The sequence below is a fragment of the Egretta garzetta genome, unplaced genomic scaffold (genome assembly GCF_000687185.1).
Source record: "Egretta garzetta isolate BGI_Z169 unplaced genomic scaffold, ASM68718v1 scaffold514, whole genome shotgun sequence".
In the NCBI taxonomy this organism is placed as follows: Eukaryota; Metazoa; Chordata; class Aves; order Pelecaniformes; family Ardeidae; genus Egretta; species Egretta garzetta.
Genome location: NW_009259483.1, coordinates 446,560 through 456,999, shown reverse-complemented (window position 1 = coordinate 456,999; position 10,440 = coordinate 446,560). Strand labels below are relative to the sequence as shown.

At 46.3% G+C, this 10,440-nt stretch overlaps 1 protein-coding gene across 2 annotated transcripts in view; it reads left to right on the top strand.

Annotated features, from left to right (window-relative positions):
* The window catches only part of AOAH (acyloxyacyl hydrolase), an 80,514-nt gene that overhangs the window by 63,072 nt on the left and 7,002 nt on the right, over positions 1-10,440 (top strand). For both annotated transcript variants that reach the window (XM_009637202.2, XM_035892759.1), the window contains exons 17-21: positions 1,183-1,355; positions 4,211-4,269; positions 4,354-4,413; positions 6,023-6,119; positions 10,182-10,258. In XM_009637202.2, the coding sequence (XP_009635497.1) occupies positions 1,183-1,355; positions 4,211-4,269; positions 4,354-4,413; positions 6,023-6,119; positions 10,182-10,258 (466 nt within the window). The remainder of the gene's footprint in view (positions 1-1,182; positions 1,356-4,210; positions 4,270-4,353; positions 4,414-6,022; positions 6,120-10,181; positions 10,259-10,440) is intronic.

Here is a 10,440-nt window from a genome sequence, read left to right as displayed (position 1 = left end):
CCTGCTGAAACTCGAGGTAGACATTAGATCAGTTGAATGTCAGTCGCAGATTGGAGTTTGATAAGTACACCGACGGCAGTGTCTTGCGGTCACCAAAGCAGCATGGACTTTTAAGGCCTACAGCTGGGCAAGTTCTTGGGTTTATATCAAGTGGCTTAAGATGCTCTGCAACAGCTACAAAGAGCAAGGTGCCAGGGTTACCAGAGTAGTTTTACATGGATTTTTAACACCACAGGGAACCAACGTGGTCATAGTCTGCTTCATGGCTCTGATTTGCCTCTTTGCACTGTAAATAAAGACTAACTCATTTGCAAATTATGGAATAAAACCAGCAGGAGAGCTAAGGCTTTTTTCTTTATGGAGTTGTGCTGGACCTGGCTAGGATAGAGTTAATTTTCTTCATAGCAGCTCCTGTGGTGCTGTGTTTTAGGCTTTTGACCAAAACAATGCCGGTAGCACATTTCTTCAGCCATTTCTGAGCCATGTTTGGAAGCATCAGAGCCTTCTCTGTTTCTCATTCTGCCCCTGCCCCCAGTGAATAGATTGGGGGTGTGCAAGAGGACACAACCAGGCAGGTGACCCAAACTGACGAAAGACGTATTCCATGCCATATAGCATGGAATAAAAAGGGATCAGCAGCAGCAACAATAAAAAGGGAGAGGAGGGGATTTCGGGGGGGTTTAGCCATCTGTTGCTCAGGAACTGGCTGGGCATCAGTCTGCCCATGGGAGGTGATGAGAGATTGTCTTTGTATCGCTTCTTTTGCTTGCTTTCTATTTTTCCTTCTCTTATTGAACAATAACTTCTTTTTTTGTAATGTTGACCCCCAAGTTTTCTTGCTTTAGTCTTCCTTTCCTCTTCCCCCATCTCACTGGAGGTCGGGGGGAAGCAAGCGAGAGGCTGTGTGATGCTTCGCTGCCCACCAGGCTTAGCCCACAACAGGACACCACTTTATAAAAAAGGGCTGCACCTTTAGCAGGCAGTTACAGTGAGGGAGGTTTCTATACCACTTCTGATTTTGGCAATGACAATGAGATACTAAAACACATAGCATCATTTTTGTAAGGTTTTATTTAGTTAACTTAAGAAGAACTGCAAAGAAGAAAACGCCGCTGTTTCAGGTGCCTTTTGGGGGGCACAGCCTTACCTGACACAATGTCCCGTTGGCACCCTTTTCTGCAGGAACCATGACACACTGGCTCACATGACTACACCCAAAGAAATGTTCTCCAACGTGATGCAAGCTCTGCAATACCTGGACTCCCATCTTCCAAATGGCAGCCATGTGATTTTAACAGGCTTGGTGGATGGCCGCTTTCTCTGGGATAACCTGCATGACAGATACCACCCTCTAGGTAAATATGAGTTGTTGTGGGGTCCTCCTGGTTATCTGCCTGCTCCCATTGCCTTCTCTCCCTGAATAATTTATGAATCTATTGACAATTTCAAGTAGACCTGACAGAGTGCAGGAGATCTGAGAAATATGAGAGATATTGGTTGTGCAGTAGAAGTAGGAGAGCTGGCTTATCATCCCCAGTGCAGAACAGGGCAGCTAGAGGGCAGACCCCTAACCTGCCTGGTGCTCCCCACCAAGTCGGACCCTTTCAGCTCCAAAGTAGGCTGAATACATGCTGTGGACATGGAATTGAACTGAGCTGTTCTGCCTCAGCCTTGGCCCAAAATTGTGGCCAGCCCACCTGCACCTCATCCTAGTTGTTGTTACAGGTGGAGCTGGACGTTTGGTGAACACCCCCACTCACTGACTGGTGGATGTCTTGGTAAAACCGTATGTGGGCCAGGACAGAAGATTAAGTCAGGAGATTGCAAAAGACTGGTTAGATGTTAGGGAAATAAGTTTTCCACAAGCACTGGGTGCCTGCCACCTCTTACCCTACCTACAAGTGTGATGATTGAAACTTCACACCGTGTGCAGGCATGTTTTGGGGCGTTCCCTCGGAATGCAGTTGCCATAAGGCGTTTTGGGGCAGTGTTTTCAGAGATTTGGAGGCTGCCTTTGGGAACCTGTCATCTCAGTGCATGTGTGAAACCGTACGTCTGACTGTCAACAGACCACTTGCTCCTTGGCTTCATCCTGTGCCAAGCAGCAAGGAGGAACGCCACCGCAGGGGGGGGGTTGCATTGACAGGCAATGATGTGTGACATCCTTGGTTAGTCCGAAGCCTGTGCCTCTGGTGTCAGTGTAAAAACATTTCCCTGGGGATGTGGGAGGTTGTGGGGTGGAGAAGATTGGAAACTGGTTGCAGAACCCCTTCTCTACAAGTTCATGCCACCCCGCAGTGGATAAAGAAGGTGAAATATTTTATGCAGGTAGCAAAGAAATACAAACCAGATAAAGTTAGCCTCTTGTTCTCCAGTCAAATGTGTGTACAAGGAACCATAATGGCCATTCTGCTGTCAAATTTTAGACCAAAAGCATGTCCTTCTAGTTATTTGGCTAAAGAAAGCTCTCTTCATCTGAACAAGTGGAAAGCTGTTGGCATCTTAGTTCTCAGCAGCAGCAGAGAGAGAGAGAGAGAGAGAGAGAGAGAGAGAAGCTAAATCACATCATTAAAATGGTAGATTACATCTTCAGATGATTGTGGGCAACCACTGGGTACTAGAGCTTTCAGCAGGCTCTGTGCCATGCTCCCCAGTGTTCCCCAACCACTCCCAGTGGCCCCACAGCTTCTGCATTATCTATTACAGGTTATTTTACCCCTCAAAAAGTACTTGCCTCTTCTCAGGAAGTCTGAGGTCTCCATTTCTATTCCTGATACCTCATTACATTTTTCTCTAATAAGCAGTATACCACTATCAAGTGAAAGCAGAAAAAAGAAAAATAAAAGAAAAAATCTTGTCCCTTTCAGGGCAGGGGAAGCCTGTGATAATTATTATTTAGTCACATAAATACATTTCTTTCCATGAGCGCATATTTATCACAGGGACTCTTCCTCTACTGGATAACTAATTATCAGAGACAACACACGGCGTTTTTTGGCACAAGCCAAATCAGGAGTGATTAGCTATAGGACCAGTTGGAAATTTTTTGGAGGGGCTGATTTGCCTTGGAGGGACCCAATTAAGCCTAAGCAACACGTTCTGTAGCAAGAGATCACTTCTGGCAGATGCTCCGACAGGTTGTGAGCCTGTTTCCCCACTTGGCTACCAGTCAGGCCCAACCAGACGTCGGTCTGGCTTTCTGCCGAATCCCTGGTCCCTCTGACAGCCCTCCCAGGGCCTGATGCTTTCAGGGTGCAGGGGCCTGGGGTATCCTCAGTATCCGGGAGTGACACGAGCTCTCTGAGCTCCCCATCTTTTGCTCCTCGGGCAGCTGATACTGCTGCTGGGAGATGGACAGCCGTGAGATAGTCAGGCAGCACGTCTGCACCAGGGAGCCGCTGCAAAGCAACCTGAGGAGCCCGTTTCCCTTGGGAGAGATTATACGTTGCAGTTCCCAAAACAACAACCAAACCTCCACATTTCAGCACTGCAAAAATAACAAAGCCTGGCGGGATGTTCAGCATGCTACAAACTCGGAGAACTGAGTGGCCATTTAATTTCCATCTTGGTTGTAGCTACCAAAGAAGCAAAAAGGTCGAGAAAATGAGTAATTTTCTCAGCAAGCCAGGCTGTTGCATAGCGCAGTTGATTTTAGGGAGTGTCAGCTGGGTGTTTGACTTGGTGCTTGAATTTGCTCACCCACACAAGCATATCCACTTCCCTCCGTGACAGCAAAATTGCTCCTCCTTTTTAAGGCTAACCTCTCCAAGACAAATGTGAAGCTCAGAGTATGTACAGTCACCTCCAATCTTCCCTTCAGCTTTGCAACCCCTGCATTTGTTTGGAGGGTGAGAGACACGATAATGGTTAAAACATTGGTCATGCATCTGGGAGATTGGCACGGGCTGTGATGAGTAACCCCACGTGCGAGACAAATCACCCATGAAGGGCCAGAGAGGGATGCAGGAGAAGCGAAAGCAACACAGGCGCCTTAGGGGGAAGGATGCATCGGTGCCACTCCTATTGTCACCCCAGCTCTGGTGGCAGGAGAGTAACCTGGGGGGGGGGCGGGCAGGGAGAGGGGGGGAGTTGGGGCTCTCAGGGTGCCTTTCCCCACTGAGGATTCTAATGCATGGGAATGCACAGACCTGTAAAATGAAGTTCCATTTGGCCATCAGGCACGTGACGCCTCCCTCTCTGTGCTTTGCAGGGCAGCTGAACAGGGACATCACGTACAGTCAACTGTATTCTTTCCTCGACTGCCTCCAGGTAAGGTCTCTGGCTGTAGGTTACGAGCCCCCCCCTCTTTCCCCTTGGCCTGCTGCTAAAGCCCCGCTCCCCATGCCTGCCCAGGTGAGCCCCTGCAGCGGCTGGCTGACCTCCAACGAGACCCTCAGGAATTTGACTTCGGAGGTAAGTCTCAACGAGGCTGCAACAGGACCACCCTCTTGCACAGACGCTCTCCCAGTTTGTCCCCATGTCTGGGGATATAGGCCTAATATCTCAAAGGCAAGACACCAGCACTCTTTTTTCTTCCAAAAGTGAGGAGAAGATGCGGAAACATCCATACCCATCCTTTCAAATGCCCCTCAGGCTCTGGGAGGCAGCATGGTTAAGTTAAGGGATTTGTGAATCTATTCCCTTTCCAACCCCGCAGCTGCCCAAATTTATTCTCAAGGGATGCAATCTCCCTGAGACAAAACTGTTCAGGTTCGTGTTCTTTGAGGAGAAAATGTACCTGATAAGAAAGAAAAGGCTTGTGAATCAAGTAGCCGTGAGTATGAAAAGCCAGCTGCATAGATTTTGCTGGCAGCAGGAGCGGGCCCCGAGAGCAAGAGCCTTGCCCTGTCTTCATTTGGGATTTGTGCTAATCTTCCTCAGACACATTTCTGTGGACTTAATCGCCAGATGGTGTGACCAAGGAGCATTCAGGCTCAGTGCAGGAACAGGAACAGACAGAACAGAGTTGTCTTAAAACTCACCCCAAAAATCTGGCTGCAGAAATGAATGTCACATAATATCAGCCACGTATTCCCCTCCAGTACAATCTGATTTTTAATCCCAGCACCCCCCCTGCAGCCATGTAAACGAGCCAGTAACCAAATACCATCAAAGGTGTCATCGCTGTGTATAGTCGTATTGATGTTTGCATCTAGACACTAAACAAAAAATATGGCCTTAATTTCACCAAGGCTTGCATATGTGTTTCATTTTATGTCCTGTCCCTCTTGACTTCAAAAAGGCAATTAAGCACATTCCTAAATCTTCGCAGGATTGCAGCTTATATATTTGTACCAACAATACAGAACATAGAGTACACTTAACTTCTGTCCATGAACAATTCATATGTCTGCAGGGTATGAATTAATCCTCTTTCTGAGCCTCTGTCTGAAACTAATTGTCTATGTTATTATCCAAACGGCACAATTTAAATATTTAGGAGATCCTGATCTGTGTTACGGCTGTAGAAATCACACTGGATATATCAGTTAGGTAGACGCTCAATGGAGGCAGTTTACTCTGCTGAAAGTAAGGGCAGAATTTGATCTGGATAGATAAGCGTTAGCACCCACAACACAGTAGCGGGAAGGGTAATGGAAGAGGAGGGCGTTTTTGCTGTAGAAAAGTTCCAGTTTTCTTTAAGAGGAATGAAAATGACTGGGCTGCCACTCATCAAGAGCCTCTGAAACCAAGAAATTTGGAATATTTATGTAGACGTAGAGACACTACTATAAGAGGTCTCCAGTAAGATATCCATATGCTGTATTAAACTCATTGCACCAGCTGAAGCCTTAGTGCAACCTGCAATGATGTATTGCATCGTAAGCTGGGTAGCCCAAAGGCTGCTGGTGCTCATGCAAGTCTACTTTAGGATGAAGAACCCCACTTCATCTCCTTTCCCCGAGCTAAAAGGGCAACATTAGCTTCCAAATTCCTGACCAAGCATCGGTGACAAAAGCTGAATACATGCAAAGCAGCGCGAGTCGCAATGAATCATCATTAAATTGCTTGATTTTTGCAGAGAGCTTTACAACTTTCCAATGTCCTGAAAGAAATAGCGAGATCAGAGAAATTTGCCAACTTCAATACTTTCTACATGGATTTCCCACTGAGACAAAGTAAGTTGCTTTTTTCCTGTCTTTCTCATGAAGCATTTAGTGAAATGCTGGGCTGCTAACACACTCCACATATTTTAGCTCTGTGCTGGGAGAAGGGCAGCATAGCCAGCCAGCCTAGGTGACCCTGCTGACAGGGCTGGGGCCAAGAGGGGACCCTTAATGGCATCTTCTGACTTCCCTGGTGGGCGTAATCACAGACCTCTGCCAAGATCATAGAATCAGAATTGTCTAGGTTGGAAAAGACCTTTAAGATCATCAAGTCCAACCGTTAACCTAACCCTGTCATCCCACCACTAAACCATGTCCCTAAGCACGTCATCTACCCATCTTTTAAATACCTCCAGGGATGGGGAGTTGACCACTTCCCTGGGCAGCCTGTTCCAATGCTTGACAACGCTTTCTGTGAAGAAATTTTTCCTAATGTCCATCCTAAACCTCCCCTGGCGCAACTTGAGGCCATCTCCTCTTGTCCTAAATGGAGATGAGACCCCCATCATCAGCCCGGGAGCCACAACCTCCCCACTGCTGTTGGCACCCACAACCCTGTTGCGCAGGACACCGGCCATTTGCACTTGGGTGGCAGGGGGTATCGGTGGTGAGGCAACAGGGACAGCAGATGAGCCTCTGCTAAAAATGCCTCCTGCTCGTCCACTGCAGCTTCTCAGGCTGATGAAGAAAAAAAGAAATCTCAAACCTATCTCAGTCCAAAAGATTTGGGTTTATTTTTGATGATTGTTGCTATTAGGAGGTCACCTAGGCTGGAGATGGCATATCTGAGATGCTGAAAGCAGTCTTTGTGAGCTGTAGTGAATGACATCACTGACAGGGCTTCACATTGCCTCCTCTGGGATGAGCAGTGCCGCAGGAAGGAAAACTTTTCTCAGCTGGTTTTCCTGCCTGAATAACACAGCCACCCTCTCTTCACTCACTGTTTTCAAAAGTAGAAGTGGGAGGAACTGGCTTCTTTCCTAAGCTTCCTTAAGCACCTACATACTATTGTAACTTTTGACTTGAAGAGCTTACAAAACTCATCCTTCTGTGATCTTAAGTGACATTAGGTAAACACATTACCTAAATCACTTCCTTCTGCAACTGACACAAAACTGACAACAAAAAAAAGGAACCAGAAACTTTTCCTTGTTACCATGAGCATGAGTGGACTGTCCTTGTGGGTCTGGGGACAGACGCCTGTCCCTGGATCCCTCTCAGCTCCACTTCCCTCATGAGATGTGCGTGGGTCCAGCTTGAGGCATCATCCAGCATCAATGCAGTTCCATCACAGGAGAAACACACTCACCCTTTATTTTTAAAAAACAAATCAGCATAGGGTTAGGGATTGAGGTGGGCAACATTTCAAGTAGTTAGACAGTGATGGGAAAGTAGGAAGACAGCTTTTTCCCTATATCCAGCCTGAATCTCCCATGTTTGAACTTACAACCATTTTATCTCCCCCTCCCATCGTGCACTGCTGCAAAGAGGCTGGCCCCATCCTCATGCCCTCCCCAAAGGCTCTTCTCCAGGGTGGACCATCCCCATCCCTCAGCCTCCATTCACGGGGCAGGAGCTCCAGCCCTGGCCACCTGGGGGCCCTCCCTGATAACATGAATTTTTACATTCCAAAAATAGTATATAATAATTGGGAAAAAAATCCTGATCTGCATTTCCTTGTTTTAATATTCACATAGAGAGTTAGTTCCATGTTGGTCCTCCTTGAAAAACTTTGCCCGGGGACTAGATTTTAAATCCCAGCACGCAGGCAGCTAAAACTGGAGCCATGAAGGGACAGAAGCACCCTGGCAATACTTCAAAGTGTATATCTCTAACACCTCTCCCCATCAGTGCCTGGCTGTCCTTGGAAGCACGAAGCTGCCGAGGCACCTAAGATTATTTCAAAAATCTCATTTGCAGCCAAATCCTATCAAAATTCACAAACTTATTTTATCCTGCATGACCCAATTCAGGAAGCTGGTTCTGGGTCTCATGCGGATCACATGGAAGAGGAGGTAAAGAAGGGAGGGTGGGAGAGGGAATCTCTCTGTTCAAACTTTATCTCAGGGAGGTGAGCTCCACTGTCAAGTTCAATATTGTAGCGCAGAGTTTCAGGATGTCCAAGTCTCTTTGCGGCTTTTGCCTCAGCTACTTAATATTTAACAAGTCATTAGGATTTGGAACAAACTACCTGCTGGGTAGGCAAATTACTTTAATAAGTTAAATGACTAACTTTAGGTAATTTATTTGCTTTCACGAAAAGAAACATCTTAATATAATTTGCGGTTCTTGATTACGCGTTAAATAAATGAGGTAAACAAAATCACACATGCACATACAAACATCAGCTCTGAAAGACACTTTGCAAAGTTTCCTGCAGCCCTGGAGCCAGTGATTCAAGCTTGCCGCCAGGAAAGCTGTCAGTTCGCGAGTGTGCTCAAAAGCCAGCTAAGGCTGCTGACCTACTTTCCTGGGCTCTTTCTGAAGCAAGCGCAAATCCTCCCCTAAACTCTCCAGACATCAAATATTTAGCAGTGTTTGCACGCTATGATGAGTACATTGATTTCAGGCTGGCCTGGGCAGATATATACGTAGCAGCTCCCAGCTTTCTTGGAGTAAAAATTGAGTATACTAGCGTTTATTCTAGATTTAGATGGGCATTCAAGCTCAGATGTTGCCTTTGGCCGAAGAACTTAGTGTTCCTTTAAGAAGTGGTGCAATAAATAAAGGGATAGGGATTGCTTGTTTTGGCTTTTTCTTGGTGTGGATAGGAGCAAGCTCTAATCTAGTCTAGCCAAGGCAATAGGCGCTTTTAAGACAAGCTCTGGACACAGTCGGTTGGTGGGTATTTCTTCAGCTGCTCTAGGATTTTTTGGAGGTCAAGTATAATGGTCTAAATTCACCTATCTTGATATAAAGCTTACTTATCTTTGTTACTCTTCTGCTATTTCTGGCAGTGGAACAGTCATCAAAAGCAAAACACAATACACAACCTCATACTCAATGTATAGCATCACATATAAGGGGTTAGGCAAGCCCACTCTGTGCACTCCGTGGTGTGATCCAAGGTGAATGAATACGTGTTGTGCCCAACACATTGCGAATTTGAAGCAAAGCTCCAAGCCCCGTGTCTTGAAAACAGGTTACTCTGGGTGTTGACTAAAGCACCTCAAGCAGGTTTCTATAGTCAAAGCCGGAATTTTGCCCTTCTTTGAATTCAGAGTTAGTATGGGGACCCAGACATCACTCTTTGACATGATAGCCAGGGTCCAACAAACAGCGGTGAGTCTAGGTCAAAACTGTGGTGCTTGAACGGAGAACATTTTCCTCCTGACAGGATGCCTGCATAATGCTATTAAGAATTCTTAATCTGTCATTATAAAAGAAATTATTGAATTTACAGTCTGTTAATGCCATATCCACTAGTCCCATGTTTGATCACTCCACAGCCCTTTTGAAGAGAGAAAGCTTTTTACTTCTCTAATGGCCCTGGGGCTTACAGCACAGCATCATTTGCATTGAATGTCATGCTTATGTAATTCAAAAGGTTATTTGGTTGGACTTGAAAAAGACCGCTCAGAAGAGAACTAACTGAAAATGACAGTCTATTCCTGCAGACATCAGCCCATGCGAACATTGTGTTACCATCTCCGTCTCTAAAAAGCACTGTTTTCTTGCTCTCATGTTTTTGCACGGCTGAAGATGCAACCAAAATAGGAAATGCGAAAGTATTAACTCAGCATTAAATAATTTACAGCCTCACTTGCTACAGCATCCATCTTAGTTGGGAGGGAAAGTGAATTGTTTTATGATCATTTATGTTCAAAACGCTTCCTTGCATAAATATCACAGAGAAAAAAAAAATTAACAACAAAGGCTTAAATACCCCCCCAAGGAGAGGGGATTGTACACAATATTGGATCTGCCAACTTTATATGAATTATCATAATCTTCATGCAGAGCCGTCATGCGCTTAAAAATACCATCGGCGCTTTGATGAAGAGGGGAGGTGCCTCTCCAGGCGGGCGCCTACATGCTCCCCGGTGATAACCCCTCTGCTTATGTTGTTCACAGCGGCCGAGGAGTGGCACAAGATGGGAGGTGAGCCCTGGCAGCTGATCGAACCAGTTGATGGCTTCCACCCCAGCCAGGTAAAAACCCAGCCCCAGGAGATGGGAGGGAGCAGCCAGGATGCCAGCGCCAATCGCTGCTTGAGGCACCCGGTCAGATCACCCCAGGGGTGCGGGCTTGGGGGATTTCTCTTTTCATAGACTCATAGAATCACAGAATCGTCTAGGTTGGAAAAAACCTTTAAGATCATCGAGTCCAACCA